Here is a 17451-nt window from a genome sequence, read left to right as displayed (position 1 = left end):
AGGTCTCCCCACGGCCATCGGTCCCGAAGCCATCTCCAGCGCAAAGCGACAAGAACCGCCGGCAACCTGTGCGAGACTGGCCTCCCTCCAGATAGCAAGGTCATGGCCAACGCCGCCACCGCAGCTGACTTGCTGAGGTTGGAGCCGGTGCGCTTGGAAGAATACAGCCAAACCCCATCGGCAGAGGCTTCTCCAAGCACTGGGACGGCCGATTCTTCCCTTCCGCTTGTCAGAGACAGCAAACGCTCTCACAGGAGGCGATCTACCTCATCTACGAGGAGTGGGGCGACATCGAGGACACAGAGAACACCGCGCATTTCACCGTCCGGCAGCTTCAAGACTTCCGCCAGCCCCAGCTGTTCGGAAGCGGACTCTCCTTGCTTTAAAGAAGACGGCCATCGGGGCACTCCAGCAGCGCCGGGTTGGATTTCGGGGAGCGCTGCTGATACGCCTGGGGAGCGAACAGGAACCGGGTTTTCAACGCCCCAGTCAGGGACAGTGACCCCCGTACTGCAGCTCCCTTTCACTCCCTACGAAACGCTCACCCCAGTCCTCGCCAGCCCGGCTACACTAGTGCCGGGAGCCCCTGAGAATACTCCCCAGTTGGCCACCGCGTCACCGTCTCCGCCGTCGCCCTCCCCGAGCCCCCCACCCAAGGTAAACTCCGCAGACACACTGCAGAGAAGCGCCACCACACCCATAGCTGCGTCGCCATCCGATCGACTTGAAGTCGAATCGACTTCCCTGAAGCGCCTCAAGGCAAATGCGACACCCGCCAAGGAAGAGATGTCCTTCGTGAGTGCATTTCATCCGGTCTTTTATTGCTAAGCGTAGAGTCCTAAGGCTTCTCTTCCGGCACTGCAAGGTATGCATTAACGTAGAATATGGCGCATGTCCGTACACGTACGAGCCACGATGCATCGTCGTCATCCTTGTGCAATGATGAGTGGTGTAACGCTCCTCTCGCCAGACTGCAGGGGCGGATACACGTCGTCATCATTCGGGCAGGAGCATAATGATTGCTCTGAACATCAGGAGGCGCGATGACATCACTAGCACTCACCACATGATTGAAATGCATGCTTTGGCGCACGTAAGAATACACCCGCCGCGTGTGACCATTTTATACGTTCTTACAAATTGGTAAGAGAAACTAACGCTTTTTAGATGCGACTGCATCTCATTCACTCGCCTTGTCCCTCCATACGGCGTTGTCCGTCCACACCCCTAGTTAGCGGCGCCCGGTTTCGATCCCACGACCCTGTGGGCGGAACGCGAGATACATGGTGCTCTTCCCACTGCTCCACAAAACCGAGACAGAATCAAATGCTACGAACGCGCCTTATATCCTTGACTCATTCAAACTACGCCAAGAAGCTACTGATAGCAAATGAGCGAAATGCTTATGCTTGAAAGCTGTATTGTAAAGCGTACCAAAAGCGATACGAGAATTGTGCCATCAATGAAGGCCCACTGCATCCAATGAGATATACGAAAATTTGAAGCAACGTTAAAAAGTGGGCTGGCCTCAAACATGACAACAAAAATAATATTTTGGTCTCGCCACATTTTCTGAATAAAAAAATGGCCAAAAATTTAGGACGGAAGAGTAGAATACTGGTTTTGGAGTGAAATGATGCCGATGAGATGCCACCGTGCGAGCTCCGGGTGCGGTCTCTTAGGTGCGAAGCACCTTAGGACTTCGCAATGTCCGTCCGTTGGAGTTCGTGCGCACATCAATATAAACCGAATATGTGTATGTCAAACCGCCTAAAAGGTTGCGAAACGCGGCAAAAAAAAAAAACCGTAACTATCTACGCTAATTCGCAGGAAAAAGTTGAGAGAGAGAGAGAGAGAGAGAGAGAGAGAGAGAGAGAGAGAGAGAGAGAGAGAGAGAGAGAGCATTTCTCGTGGATCCTGGAGAGCCGTGCTGCGCATGCGCGAGGAGCATTGGATTGGATTGAAATGGATTGGATTGGACTAAAATTGTGCATACTGTACACACGCGTCGTCACTCATTTACATGCGCGACTGAGCAATGCCACGGGTGATTTACGGTAAGAAAGATCCCCAGTGCTTCGCCCACTCGTCATGATTCACTTCATGGAGATGCGTAAATGTTTTTCTCGGGCTACCAGCAGGCCCCTCCGGGCCTTTCTATAGTCGGTGACAACTTAAAGGCCAACTGCACTCAAATTTTCGACAGCGTAAAAATAATGTCACCTAACAGTTCATATAAAAAGGGTGCGAAATGCAAAATACTGCGCTTCAAACATCAACGCGCGCGACTCAAACGGCTCGCGACATTCGCGTTTTCGGAACCGAAACTGAATAGAAAAGGCGGCCATAGCGGCGGCCGGACGTGACGTACGTGAGGGAACGGAAGCGACCGCGCCAGAGCCGGCGGCCGCTCAGAGCCGCCTTCAAATGCGCGTGGTAGCGCCGCGTTTCGCTTTTTTATTTCCACAGAAGAACTTCCACTAACGTTTGCCCATGATAATGGAGTTGGGCGCCATTCCGCCATCCCGTTGCTATCAATCGAGATGAAGTAGACCGCCCGACAGTAATTTTTTCCATCATAATAACTGCCGGAATAGCAATTTTTGGCATTGCAAGTAGAAAACGGACCCTGATTTACAAAGCTATATGCTCGTATACGATATCGAAAAGCAGCTTTTATTATAGCCGACCCCTCGGCTATCACGTCGCCCTCTCTGAAGGGAACAAATCGCACGCGGGCGGAGATAAATCACTATTTCCACTATACATTACATGCAAACAGCTTCGTGAATATCGGCCCAGTATTTTTTCCCCTGTGTGCACATCGAGAATCGAATTATAAAAGGATCTGAAACTATAAGCCCGCCTCCAGAGCTAAATGACGCACTAAAACACGAAAACACTTCCTATCTACCGCTGTTTTCTACTTTAACTAACCAGATACAGGTACTGTTGAAAACGTTTTACTTTCAAATAAACTAAATCTAACGCTCAAAGTAAATACTTCACTTGGGAATCGAACAAAAATATAATCTATTGTTTAGGAGAGGAGCAGTTTAGTTTTCGCACTTCCCAAATACGACGGCCAATATTTGTGCGCGTGTATTTGTTACTACGAGAAAGGCTGATTTTGGTTCACTTAGCTAGGGAGACAGAAGTCGCACAAATGTTTAAGCCGCGTGTACAAGAACTCTATTTGGGTCGCAAAACTTTTGGAAATGTCTAAAGGATAGAGGTGGCGTTGGGCCAGCCCAAATGAGGCCAATATTGGACGCGGAAGTGCAAGTGGTCAATAATTTATAATATATCTTTTTTTTTCTGCGGTAAATGCTATAGGAATGACAAATGTAAGGCAAGTGCTCCTTTCGCGCTATTTTTTTCTTTGAGTAAAAATATTATTTTCAAGTAAAAATAGTTTTGCTAACTCCAACACATTCGCAAGCGCCGTAATAGGTTTAGGCTTCTAATCATTTTTTTTTTTTTGCATTGAGAAAAATGGGGGATATTACTGCCTATGCGGTTGGTTTAAACATTTGATGGCGACGCCGGCACAGCGCGCTGGTGTAGCAGAGAAACCCCGGGCGAACGCATCCCTGCGCCCGGCGGAGCGCCCTGCAAGTCGCCGGAGAAGCGCGAGCTTCACAGGACAGGTTCCCCAACCTCCGTCACAGGCCGCTCGGAACTTGTTACGGCGACTCTCCGCCAGGTGCAAACGTCGTCTGCTCGGAGGTACTTTGAACGGCGGTACCTAGCGCTCTCTGTGATTACGAAGCTAAGGATTTCGCCATAGTGATTTTAAGAGCATAGACTACTTATTTGTAGAAAAAAAAATTTTGAGTGCAGTTGGCCTTTAAGAACGGCACCAGAAGTTGCCGCTGTGCCTTATCACCGTAGCCGGATGTTTCTCCGCGCGGCGCAAGTAGGGCGTTACTGGGAATATTTTGAACATGGTTTGAGCCGTTCCCGTGATTTTTTGGACTTAATATGCTTATAAATGACTCCAGTGACGACAAACAAACGGCGTGAGACAAGGCAGACGATATCACGCATTCATAGCAAACCCCTTTCAAAACGCGCGCGCACTGACATCACGGGTCCGGCGCTTTGGCGGAGTGATACACTACCGAGTATAACTACTCACATGAGAAAACTTCCTCAGGGCACGGCCGCTCGATGGAAACATAGTTTCCATCGAGCGGCCGTGCTCAGGGTATCAAAAACGATACTCCGGGCTTTGGTCTTAGCTTAACGCGATTTATCGTCACTTACTGGCGTCTCAAACAGCGCGTAACCAATTTGATACGCTGGGCGTTGTAGGGTTAAAGCACAGAGAACAAGAATAAAATGTACTCTTGCTCCGTAGATTAAAGATATCGATGTAAGCTCGGTTTTCGCTAACTGATTTTCCCCCACTGTGTCTTGTGCAGTGAAGCCTACTCCAATCCCGCTGAACGCTTGCCCAGGGTGACGACACGGTTTGATTGCGAGTTCATGGCTGACCGATAACTAGCAAACAGTTCTGCTGGTCATCAACTTTCGCATGGCAGAATTCCACTACTTTTTTTACAGCGAAGCTGTTAGCGTCTCGTTCAATTTCGTCTCGTTGTACGCAAAAAACCCAGGCATGACCCAGTAGTTCTCGGTAAAGACGCCGAGTGCATGCATCTGGCGAATCAGGCATATCACAGCACAGTGTTCAGTATCCATGTAAAAAAACACAAACAAGCGTGTAAACCGCATGATGGATGATAAGGCGAACAATGGGATTCCCCCCCCCCCCCCCCCAACTCCTGCCCCATGTGTTCCTGGCAAAGAATAGGTTTGCAGCTGCTCTCAGAAAGGGGAGTTGGTGCCATTCGAGGGTGAGCGCTTGAGTCAGGCTAGGCAGTGCCTAGCTTTTGCCGCCACAGAAGCCGAGCGAGGAACACTTCATACCCTCCCGCAGCAGCAGGTGTAGTGGTTTAACACAGATTCGCTGGTCTGCCGCCTTCACGTAGCGGAATGGAACTGCTCTTTTCGTTATTGCACATTCATTTTTGTGTATGTGAAAAATTTGATTTTTTTTCCTCTCTCTTTATCGGTGGACCGTGCTGACTATCAGAGAGTGCTTGCCGTTGCTGCTGACGAGAGCCCTCATGTATCCGCGCAGCAATCCGGAAGCAAGGAGGCCTGGCCCTGGACCGACAACAAGGGGTACAATTTCGTATCGGCCACCGAAACCCAGTGGACACGGCGTCGAATGACGGTCACTTGTGAGTGGAGCACGCATTGAATTTACACGCTATATTTACCTCAAATATAAGACACCGACACCGCGATTGGTTGAGCAGGTGGTTTACCTTGCATATTATGTGGCACACCTGATAACATGCGTTCGAAAGCATGTTGACGAAGAAACAGCGAGTGTCCGAACAGTTGTGGTACAGGCACGCCTTCTACTCGTACGCAATATCTACTCATCATTCCGCCACATCCCGGCCGGAATAACCGTTTCGAGAGAGCCCTGATTGGCTGAGAGCAGACGATCAGGTGTGACGCAGCACGAGCAAGGCGGGGCGTCGGTATCTGTGGTCAGAGACCTCACGTCACGACGGAAGTGGACGCGAAATGGAGATTCGTTATCTGAAAAAAACACAACTCAGAATTCTGCCACAGGGGCGCATGCTTGTGCCGGTATTCGCACAAGCCTTGACGCCTGCAGTTGTGCATTTTTCTGCTGGAAATATGACGTTCAGGAAGCTTTCAGCTATGACAACCCTTTAACAAAACAGCGCGAAGCACGGGACAAAGGGAAGACGAAGACTACACAAGCGCTGACTAACAACTGTTTATTTGAAAGCAAAGAACAAAATATATAGGCGAAATATTATAAAAGAGTAGCCGCGCGCATGATCAGTGAATGAATTAGGTTATTTGCTAACAGAGGGAAAGTCACAATCAATGGAAGACGCTATCTTGACAAGTATGATTTTTCTTTTTCCAGGAGAGCTACTGAAGGGGTGCTTACACACAAGGTTCCTCTTTTGTGTATCGCAAACGCTTCACAGATTTCGCGCGTGCGCTGGCCCTTGTATCTTCGTAAGATGCTACATTTGTCGAACTGTGGTGTACATCGGCAAGCCTTGACGTGTTGGGCAAGCATGCTGCCCGTGCCGGTCTTCAGTGAGTTGGCATGCTCCCTTAACCTGTCGTTGATGCACCGCCCGGTTTGTCCCACGTACGACTTGCCGCAAGGCACCAAGGGGATCTCGTAGACCACCGCGTCCTGGCATTCGACAAAGGGCTTGGTGTGATTTACCTGGCATCCTTTCTCCGCTGCTTGATCTACATTCACTCTCCTGCAGAGCCCGCCCAGTTTGTTGGGGGCAGAGAACAGCAGCTGTACACCCGACCGTCCTACTATCTTTTTGAGTTTGTGGCTGACACCATGAATGTATGGAATTACTGCTTTTTTCTTGCGGCTTTCTTGCGGCGTTTCAGGTGTGGCAATCTTCCTTGTGTCGCTCAAAAGTTTGCTGGCTATGCTGCTAAGAAGGTGATCTGGGAAATCCGGCGGCAGAAAGACGCTGGACTTGCACGGTGAAACTCGTCTGAACGGTGTGCCCGTAAGACCGGACCAGTGCATTCTTCATAATGGACCTTTGTTTTCAACTGAGCCCTGAACACCTGTGTTGGACATATTCCCCGCGTTCCAAGAAGAACCTGCTCCCGTACTCGTCAGCTCATTCTAAGGTTGTGAAGCGGGGGGTCGCCACGTCCGTTATGAAGAATGCACTGGTCCGGTCTTGCGGACACACCGTTCAGACGAGTTTCACCGTGCAAGTCCAGCGTCTTTCTGCCGCCGGATTTCCCAGATCACCTTCTTAGCAGCATAGCCAGCAAACTTTTGAGCGACACAAGGAAGATTGCCACACCTGAAACGCCGCAAGAAAGCCGCAAGAAAAAAGCAGTAATTCCATACATTCATGGTGTCAGCCACAAACTCAAAAAGATAGTAGGACGGTCGGGTGTACAGCTGCTGTTCTCTGCCCCCAACAAACTGGGCGGGCTCTGCAGGAGAGTGAATGTAGATCAAGCAGCGGAGAAAGGATGCCAGGTAAATCACACCAAGCCCTTTGTCGAATGCCAGGACGCGGTGGTCTACGAGATCCCCTTGGTGCCTTGTGGCAAGTCGTACGTGGGACAAACCGGGCGGTGCATCAACGGCAGGTTAAGGGAGCATGCCAACTCACTGAAGACCGGCACGGGCAGCATGCTTGCCCAACACGTCAAGGCTTGCCGATGTACACCACAGTTCGACAAGCGTAGCATCTTACGAAGATACAAGGGCCAGCGCACGCGCGAAATCTGTGAAGCGTTTGCGATACACAAAAGAGGAACCTCGTGTGTAAGCACCCCTTCAGTAGCTCTCCTGGAAAAAGAAAAATCATACTTGTCAAGATAGCGTCTTTCATTGATTGTGACTTTCCCTCTGTTAGCAAATAACCTAATTCATTCACTGATCATGCGCGCGGCTACTCTTTGATAATATTTCGCCTATATATTTTGTTCTTTGCTTTCGAATAAACAGTTGTTAGTCAGCGCTTGTGTAGTCTTCGTCTTCCCTTTGTCCCGTGCTTCGCGCTGTTTTGTTAAAGTTATTGTACCAACTTGCCCAACTACAAACCCTGCTGTATGACAACCCCCTCGTTTATGGGCCAAATGGGCGATGCTGAGGGGCCAACTCCGGGCACCACTCCGGCCTTGGAAGTCTGTCATTTCCGCAAAGAGAAAGAAGAAAGAAAATGGCCCTTGCTAGGCATATATAGGTGTGTCACGAGCGAACACATCTGAAAAAAAAAAACCATCCTTTAGCCCAAATGGCAAATTTCCGAATAGTTGATATTCCTGAATTATTAACTTCAAAAAGGAACTCCTTGCAAGCAGCGAAGGAGTAAGGACGGTTGCGTATAGTGAAAATGGCCAAGCACAACGTTCAAGGTTAAGTACCGAGTTGTGATTTTACGAGTAATCAAAATATTTTCTGAACGTTAGGACATCCTAAATACGACGGCGTTTTCTCTCTCTCTCCTTACTTTTTTGTCCTCCATTCTTCTCGCAGTTGGACGCACCACAGTCGTGGAGATAACGCGCGCGACAATGTCCTTCGTACGCGCCCGCCGCAAGTCCTGCGGCCTGTGCTGCACACTACCGCTTTGCCTCGGGACCTTGGCCGCCGTGGTGGTGTTCTTGCTGTACGCGCCCAGGAGAACCTACCTCGAGAACTGCACCAGCATCGTGTGCATGAGGGCCTTGTCCACGCTCGAGTCCCTGCTGGACAACGCCGTGGACCCGTGCCGCGACTTCCACGGGCACGTGTGCCACCTATGGGACGAGATGCACGGTGGCCGCGTCACTTACATCGAGCACAGCTTGCATCACATGGCGCACCACGTTGGCCAAGCGCTTCTCGACGTGAACGCGAACAGCGACATGTCCCCCCAGACGCGCGTTGTGACCGAGTTCTACAGTCTGTGCTCGCGTTTTGTCACGGCACCGGACCGGACAGCGCCGCTCCACGAGATCCTGCGGCCTCTTGCCGACGCCTACAGCTACCTGCTGCGCCTCAACCGCTTCTCGGACGTTTTGGTGCGCTTAGTAGAGCTTTCGCTCGCGCACGGCGTGCGCACAGTGTTCGGCACCAAGTTTGTGCGTCGTGGCGGCACCGCCTTTTTGGCCATGTTCCCGGGAAAGACACTGGCGCAGAGAGTGCTCCCATTCCCGACGGCGTCGTTCCGCGACTACCTGAGGACCTTTGCGGAAGAGGTGGCCAAGACCGACCCTTCGAGAAAATTCCAAGTGGACGGCGTGCTAACGCTGAACGAGCAGCTGCACCAGCTTCTGCTCCCTCTCACCCACGACGGCGGCCCCAGTCAATTGCTCGCGGTGTCAGGCCTCGAGAACCTCAGCGGCGCTCTGAATGCGACTGGCTGGCTATCGGCGTTAAACGCCCATCTGCCGCCCACTCAGCACCTGAGTCACGAGTCCCTCATCTCTGTGGATGGGTACGACGTGCTCCGTGACGTCCTCCAGCTCTTCGAGCGCCAGACCCACGATAGTGTCATGTACGTCTACTTAGACGTGCTTGTCGACGCCTTCCGCTTTGACTACATCCGTTCTCTTCCGAATAAAAGTGACACAGATGTCGGGGTTATGTGCCTGCAAGCGAGCCAAGAGTCTATTTGGCACACGAGGAACGTCGTGTCAAACGTAATCTTCGGCGGGAACGACGTCAGCAAGATCGCGACCACCGCCATCTTTCGCCACATACACGAATACGCGCTGCACGGCGGAGAGTCGCTGCTTTGGATGAGCAGTGCTATGCGCCATCAGGTGTACGACATTTTGGCGACCATCAAGCTGCGCCTATACGACGGGCAATTTTTTAACACGAGCTCCGCGACCATCAGCGATTCTTCGTTGAATGCCACAATCGGAGCGTCACCCACCGACTTTCCTGGCCTCTACATGCGTCTAAAGAAAGATCAGTTGCAAGCCTTCCTGAGAAACCCCGACGCAGTAAGCGACGGTGACGACAGGCTCCACTTTTTCGACAATGGTCCCAAGCACAGCGCCCGAGAGAACGTTCTCGGCGTGCCCGCTTCGGTGCGCGTGGAGCCCCTGCTCTACCCTGTTGAGGTCCCCTCCGCGTTCACGGCGGGCACGCTGGGCACCGTAATGGCCAGGGAGCTGCACCGATCCTCAACGCCGAGACTCGATCCGTGGGACAAGAAGCCGCGAGAGGCAATGAAGAAGTTCGAAGAGTGCGCGCGATCTCGGGTCAAAGCGGCGCTCAACGTGTCCCTGAGCGAGGGAAACACTCTCGACGAGTCCCGCAGCCTGCCGGAGTACGTCTTCTGGACGATGGCTGCGAGGACTGCGTACGGGGCGCTGCGGGAGTCATTGCGGAGCCTCCAAGGAGCGGCCAACTGGGATCAGTACTGGAAGCGCGCCCAGAAGACATTTTTCCGGCGCTTCTGTCTTCTCACGTGCAGCGCTGGCAGTTCATCGGCCGAGAGCGTGGAAGGCGCTACCGCGATGTCAAGAGTTTTGTGTTTTCTTCCGCTCGTGAACATGCGCGAGTTTGCGGACGCCTTTGACTGTGCCTTGCCCGTAGACACCGAGTCCCTGTGCGTCCTTCGGTGACAATGCGATCGCGTATGTCTGACATACGACGAGTCTTTCGCCTGATCTTAAAACAATGTCGATTCTTAATACACGTACGTTCCTAAAAGAAGTAGGTACTTTCCTCTTTAATCGTCTGTACTTTATATTTTCCGGCTCATCCGTGCTTTTTAAAATGCTCTTCGCGCTCTGATAAAAATGAGAACGTCATAATGATTGTACTAACCTGGTATTTACGTGGCTATGGCCGGACGAACGTAAACTATATAATGTGCACTTATGCTTTCAAGGAATTTCATCAATGAGAGATCGGGTGTTCACTCTGTGCTCACAGTATTTTGTAATTTGTGGAATATGGCGGATTCTTTTTTGGTCATCTGGGAATTCTGAGATCCAACGGTAGAAAGTACAGTCCAGCATCTTTTGCTCATAACAACCAGTATATTAGCTCGCTGTATATGAGAAACTGTCCGACGATGCCTTTGTGCACATTGTTCAGCCCTTTTCTACGGAACTGTACACCCTGACATTCACCTGTACGTTGCCTATGGACTTGTCCATCTTTTCAAGATCAAGCGTTCGGCCAAATGCTTTGAAATAAACGCTAATTGACAATTTCAAAAGATATGGCACGAACGTTTGATGTCCTTGTATGAATAAGAATTGTATGACGTGTCGTACGCTATATATATATATGTTTCCCGCAGAAAAGAGTGGGCTTCCCTTTTTTTTATCCGGGGCCAGGCGTATGTTTTTTGTGTCCACGCACTTTTATTTTTTTGTTGCGTCAAATAAAAGAAGAATTGTGCGAACTTTCTCTACCGCATCCGTCCATACTGCGGGCCGCGGCTCTCGGTGGTTCTCGGTGGCAGTTCTCCTATTTACATAAACCATTCTGCGAGGCGCGAGTAATGGGCGTGGATTTAATGCGAAAGCATTAGTTTTAGTAAGTCCAAAATCTGGCATTCTGCATTGTCCTAACCAAGAGATGGCAGACAAGGTGATCGAGTTAAAACTTTGGAAAATTTCTGGGTCTATATTGGAATTTCGGACGCTGACCTCTGGAATGTGAAACGATCGCATCCCCAACGCCACGATAGCTTGTTGGCTCTGGCTGAATAAGGGTAGACCTAGTGAATGTTCTGTGGCCTCTTCCGAATACGGGAGCGTAATGAGGCCTACATGAATAATTTGACTATAGTAATTACTGAAATAGCAATGAGGGCGATTAATCCTCCTCGGCGATGCAAGCGGGAGTATTTTCCGGCCTGGCTACGCTTAAAGCTGTAACGTCGCTAACCGGTACCCGCTACATAGGGTTGCCACCTTTCCCCCAAAAGAAAACCGGCCCTCCGTTGGAGGCGGGGGGGTATATAAAGAAGGTTGAATTTGTGTTGTAAAACGGATGCCACGTGTTTTTTGCCATGCAATGCCGGTTATTGTGGCGTTTTCCTAGTGAGAAATCAACGTAAAATTAGCGCAGAAAGTGCTTAGTGTCTAAAAAGGAAACCTAAACGTGATTTTCTGGAAACACGTGACATATTTTCTTTGCTCACGTGTCTTTGCGCAGCTCGTCGCCACATATTTATTGTCGTAGTCGCTGAATTGACGCTTACAAAACTCCAAAACGATCAGAATCGTGGCACGATACCCAAAAAACCGGCCAATGACGGCCGGTTTTAGGCATAGACCGACAACCGACCCGCTCTCTAAAAAACCGGTCGGGCCGGTCAAAAACCGGCCCGCAGCTTTTCGCGCAGCGAGTTTGGCGTTGGTCGGCGCTAAGGCTATACGCTAAGCATATACCTAACGAAGGAATGAATTTAGAATTTTTTAGTAGGGCCCTAGTTTCTAAAAATAATTGGGCTTATACGATCTTCAAATTGGCCCATCTTCAAATTGACTTTTCCTTAAAAATGTTCATTGGCTTTGAGCCTATTTATTTATTTTATATTGGCTTTAATCTGTTATAGCCCAGCTGGAGCAGGTCTCATTCCCCACTTTTTTTTCTCTTTCGCGAAGCGCGAGGAGGAGAGAACACGGCATTGTAATAGAAATTGGGATTAGGTGTAAGCTACGAACGCAATTTCACTTGCGAGTCTGCGCTACACGTAATTCAATATACTTCCCGGCCGCGGCGGCCGCTTTTCTGATGGAGGCGAAAAGCAAAAACGCCCGTGTGTACAATATTTCGGCGCACGTTAAAGATCCCCAGGTGGTCAAAATTAATCCGGAGCCCTCCACTACGGCGCGCCTCATCGCCTGCGTTGCGTCGGCGCGTGAAACCCTACAATCAATTAATCAATTCGGTATACTTGGGGAGACAGCTATATTGAAGACTGTCAGTACATGCTCAAATTTAGTAAGGAAGTTGTCGACTCAATTGTACATAGAAACTAATCTACCACTTGCTAACTTTAAATCCAAATACTGAACGCGTTTGGCTTCGAAAGAATGTGGCCCTGCCAGAGTTGAAGAAACGCAAATTATTTTCAGTTGTCGATCCTAACAGACGCCGGGCACAAGCGTCTGTTTTAAAGCCAATGCTGACAAGATGCGAATTGACATTCCTATACTAGGTTGCAGACAGTTCATCGAACGCCACTTCATAGAAGCTAGCCGTTTCATTGAACACCGTTTCATCGAACGCCGTTTGGTAGAAGGACGTTTCATCGAGGACATTTCATCGAATTGGGTCATACACAATAGAGCAGAACCATGAGGGCGCATGGACAACAACGAATGAGATTGCTATTTTTTGCGCGCTTTTATCTTCATGCTGATCGTTTTGGTATGACCATTTTAATACGAAAGAAATCGTTTATTTTGTTGAAGCATGGGAGCAAACACTTTGACATGTAGCTAAGTTTTCATGAGTTCGCTATATACTGGAAGCTACGTAAGTGTCTCAGCCTCAGCAAGCGACGCCGATTTTTCGGCCTCCGTCCGACAAACCTGCGGTTTGACCACCCTGCCACACCATAGAATTCGACTGAATGTCAACAGACTACAGTTACTGCGCGTATTGCTGAAATCTTGCTGGCTAGCAGGCGTTTGACGAGTTGAAGGAGTTTCCGCCAGCCGTCTCCGAGCTGGTATGCTGGTTCGGATAAGATTACGTCGTAGGAAAGCCACAGAGCTGGCCGAGCTGCCCGGTGGACTGGCGATCCGCGCGCCACCTCGATTGGGACTGCCTTCTGGTTCGTTCAGCCCATAGCAGAACAACGGTTACCATGGAGGAAATACGTTGGCCCCGCAGGTTTTCCAAAGTTGTTGGAATCTGACATTCCGGCGTTGGGCGGTTCCACCGCCGCCTGCAACAGGAACAAAAAACTACGGACGACCAGCTGAAAGCACTTTTGCGTATCCAGTGGCCGCTTCAGCAGAGGAAGGTGGTGATAGCCAAAAAGAAGCCCTCGAGCGCATCTCCAACCACCGGAGAAACGTGCCAGCAAAAGGGTCATTGTTTGGGCCTGTTGGTGATGCATAATGGGAACTGAAAGCGCAAATTAGACACGGACAAAGAAAGGAGACAACAGGACGAGCGCTAAACTACCAACACAATCTATTAGGAAAAAACCACAATATATACATGCCACGCTTTCCACTTGCATACCACCACACATGCGCACAGACACTTATAATCGCCTGAGATAACAGAATTCTTTTTGAGAAAGGGATACAGAGGGTGTGCTCACGCATTGAGACTGCAACCTATCTATTTTTTCAACTTCTATAATTTCTCTTGTTAATCTATCTTTATTCTTGCCGATTATGATGCATTTGTCGAAGAGCGGTTCGCAGTGCGGTTTGTGGTGACACGTGGAACTAGAGTTCACTCTAGTGGAACAGTGACGCGCTAACCATCCGCCACTCCCGTTTTTGACATTGCCAGAGTGCTCGCGAAGCCGGTCTTAACACAGCGACCAGTCTGCCCAATGCAACGTTCGCCGCAAGAAAGACGAATTTCATATACCACGTTTTCTGTACATGTTGTGCGCTTACATTTATGTTTTATACCGCAACGGCTAGAGCGTTGACCCCAGGGATTGCTCATTATGTATAACTTGCCCAGTTTTTCTGGGGCAGAAAAAACCACTCTAATATTGGCACGTCCGGCAATTTTCTTCAAGTTGTGGGAAATATTGTGGAGGTAAGGTATAACCACATACTTTGAACGGTTTTCGAGTGAGGCCGGCTGCGGGAGTGGCGGATGCTTAGCGCATCATTGTTCCACGTGTCACCACAAACCGCACTGCGAACCGCTATTCGACAAATGCATCATAATCGGCAAGAATAAAGGTAGATTAACAAGAGAAATTATAGAAGCTGAAAAAATAGATAGGTTGCAGTCTCAATGCGTGAGCACACCTTCTGTATCCCTTTCTCAAAAATAACTCTGTTATCTCAGGCGATTATAAGTGTCTGTGCGCATGTGTGGTGGTATGCAAGTGGAAAGCGTGGCATGTATATATTGTGTTTTTTTTTCAAATACATTTTGTTGGTAGTTGGGCGCTCGTCGTGTTGTCCCCTTTCTTTGGCCGTGTCTAATTTGCGCTTTTAGTTCCCATTATGCCAGCAAAGTATTTTTTGAGGGCAAATGACCATCAATAAATAGAGTTACTGCGTTTTCGTACATTTTTATGTCATTGTAAATTGCAGTTACATATACAGCTCGTATATTCCTTGCAATATAAGCTTTTTTTTTTATTTCTAGCAGTGGGTCGATAATTTTTTAGTATGTCCGGTAATGTGTGCCTTCTGATGATTTGTACGATCAAATACTTTGTATAAACACAGTTCCAGAAAACCTAAAGAGAGGCAATAACAACTAACTTCAATAAACACGACACAAAACGCACCATCACCCGGAGCAACTTCAACTCATTACATGTTGCCTATAATCAGGAAAGTGGCAGTCACAAAGCTCGTGCTTGAAAAGTACAAGTTTTTCTTACGCGACCCTAAATTACAAAGCCTTCAAGCTTCATGCACTTTATGACGAGAGAGCTTGAACTTTTCTAGAAGCAATACTAATTACTAATCGCGACCGCACCTCCCGAACAGTATTGGATAAAACGGGCGACGTCAGTTCGATGAAACGGCGTTCGATGAAACGGTTTCGATGAACTGTCACGTACCCCTGTACTAGATGTTCATAGGTTGTCTCGGTTAGCGGGGTAGTAATGGAGAAACGAAGTGAAGTGGGGAAACGCACGCATACTCAGAACGACGCCTTGGGTTCGACTCATCCCGGCGCTTTTCGTTTCATGCACGCCAGCACCTGCTTTCACCAGGGGGGAAAAGTGAAGTGAACTAGTTATGCCCTACCCTCTACGGCTAGTGCCACTGATCTCCAGTGGCTAGTGCAGTGTACATGAGCTGCTTGACATATACAGTGCCGCAAAGTTAGATACTATCAGACTCTGATACTATTTAGCCTAAGCAGCTCTAGTAGTACCGTTACTGGGTGCCATGAAGACAGGAACGCTAACACCTTGTTGAACTTCGCGCCATTATAAGCTACACCTCAAAGAAGTCCAAAAATGCCCGCACAACGTGTTTAAGCGTAAAATTTCAGTTTAACTTAAATACAAATCTACAAATGAAATGCATTTCTTACATTTACACAAGCACACCATCAAGTATAAAAAAGCCAAACAACGTGTTTGCAGCCAAGTCAAGTCAAGTGGTACACACCGGCTGAAGGTGAAATCGGTGAAGGGGTGAGCGTGTCGTCGAGCGCACCTGAAAAGAAAAGCGATGGTTTATCCTCCGCTGTACCCTATTGGACCTAGATTGGTTCAGCTTTGCAAAATTTGGTATGCCATCTCCTTGCTCGCTTCGCTCATGTAATCTTTAAACAAGCAATCGTAACGACCCGCATCGCGAAAGGGCGATAAAGCGTGTAGGGCCCCCGAGGTGGATCTTCGTGCACTTTGTACACTAGCAAGCTCATATTTACAATGTATGGTTTGCTGAATCCCCCCCCCTCCCCTCCCCTCCCTTCATTTTCTTTTTATAGGGCGAAGCCGGCCGCCGTGTACTCGGGAGCAGGTGCCGTGGCCCTGACGTTCTTCTGCGAGTGGAAAGCAGTTCTGCAGTATGTTCCCATTTATAACCAAAAGTACAAGACAGACGAGTAGGAAAGCAGAAGGAACATCATGGTACGTAGCGTGATGCTCGTTCTTTTAGGCTCCTGCTGTTGCCCACTGCTAGGGCTGACGGCGAGATAAAATGAAGGCGATAAAAAAGTAGCAGTGAATAAGCGTGTAGATGTTACTTGCGTTTATCCGTTTTCGCAGTGTTTTTCACGCAGTCATTCTTAAGCTATTCGTGCGCTTCATAATAGGTTATTTGATAAAACGCTCCGAGCCCCAGGGTGACCCACCTCCCTGCTTTGAACTTGTTCATTCATTTCAGTTTTGCCCCTACCCTGGCTTCCCTGCTTGTCGCTGCCTCAGTAGAAAGCAAATTTAACTGGCACAAACCTTCTTCCTTAACAAGCCTTACCCTGGTATTCTGAGTCCTTCCTTAACTCTAGCATCCAGTGGACGAGATCCTTGAAATCGATGTTCCCATCCGTACGCATTGCGGAATCCTCCCCTCGGTGTGGAGGGAGAAAATTGAGTGGAGGAGGAACTCAGAATGCGGCCCTTGTAGTCTCTTAAGTCACCTGTTGTTCCCAAATATTCACCTTGAGTATTGTGCGTGCTAAGCACATTGTAGCTCCATCGCCACACTGCTTTGTGGCAACTGACATGCTGGCTTTGAACTCGAGCGGCGCTCGCTTGATTTCCTACCCACAACCACGGCCAAAGTTAGCATCTGACTTATATCTTTGTCATAGCCATAGCTGCAGCATGCAAGCAGGTGCCTATTCACAGCTATTGTTACTTGAGTGTTTGCACCGCGGAATCACGGTGTCCTGGGGTGTGTTTACAGTCACCCAGTGCAGAAGGGATGCTTGTGTGCTGTTAAGCCATCTTAGACATGTGTCTTGAAATGTTACTTCATGTCTTCTTTACCTTAAAGCTCTTGCACGTGTGCTTCGTGTAACCAGGCACTTTTTCATAAGGTCCCCTGAAGTTTGCTCAAGTCTCACTTTAGCTGCTCCCTTTGGTGGGCAGCATATTAGTGCTATTTTTTGCAAAGTGCTGCAAATTATGTGTGTTTGTGGCTAGGGATAATCTTTATACACTGCTAACTCGAGCACCAGTCTTCTATTTATGGTCAGACACAGCAGATTGCGTGGCTGCTCTCGGTAGCTCGCCACCCATTTTAAGC

General features: G+C 49.1%; 1 protein-coding gene across 2 annotated transcripts; it reads left to right on the top strand.

Moving 5' to 3' along the window:
- The first annotated feature begins 4838 nt into the window (after positions 1 to 4838).
- On the top strand, positions 4839 to 10937 carry LOC144167678 (uncharacterized). Of its 2 annotated transcripts, none has more exons than XM_077696863.1 (3): positions 4839 to 5040; positions 5150 to 5252; positions 8102 to 10937. In XM_077696863.1, the coding sequence occupies exons 1-3, from the start codon at positions 5002 to 5004 to the stop codon at positions 10183 to 10185; spliced, it is 2226 nt and encodes a 741-aa protein (XP_077552989.1). In that variant the 5' UTR covers positions 4839 to 5001; the 3' UTR covers positions 10186 to 10937. The 2 variants fall into 2 exon arrangements, with proteins under 2 accessions (XP_077552989.1, XP_077552990.1); XM_077696864.1 differs by having other exon boundaries at positions 4874 to 4951; positions 5102 to 5252.
- Positions 10938 to 17451: the final 6514 nt, after the last annotated feature.

The sequence above is a fragment of the Haemaphysalis longicornis genome, unplaced genomic scaffold (genome assembly GCF_048455015.1).
Source record: "Haemaphysalis longicornis isolate Haplotype H1 unplaced genomic scaffold, Haemaphysalis longicornis Haplotype H1 scaffold_2, whole genome shotgun sequence".
In the NCBI taxonomy this organism is placed as follows: domain Eukaryota; kingdom Metazoa; phylum Arthropoda; class Arachnida; order Ixodida; family Ixodidae; genus Haemaphysalis; species Haemaphysalis longicornis.
This window is presented reverse-complemented; position numbering and strand designations above follow the sequence as displayed.

Bases quoted from the DNA above. Each gene is read 5' to 3' on its own strand.
- LOC144167678 (XM_077696863.1), top strand. From the start codon at position 5,002: ATGGAACTGCTCTTTTCGTTATTGCACATTCATTTTTGT. The intron at 5,041-5,149 runs GTATGTGAAAAA...GTATCCGCGCAG, and splicing joins TATTGCACATTCATTTTTGT to CAATCCGGAAGCAAGGAGGC. The intron at 5,253-8,101 runs GTGAGTGGAGCA...TTCTTCTCGCAG, and splicing joins GCGTCGAATGACGGTCACTT to TTGGACGCACCACAGTCGTG.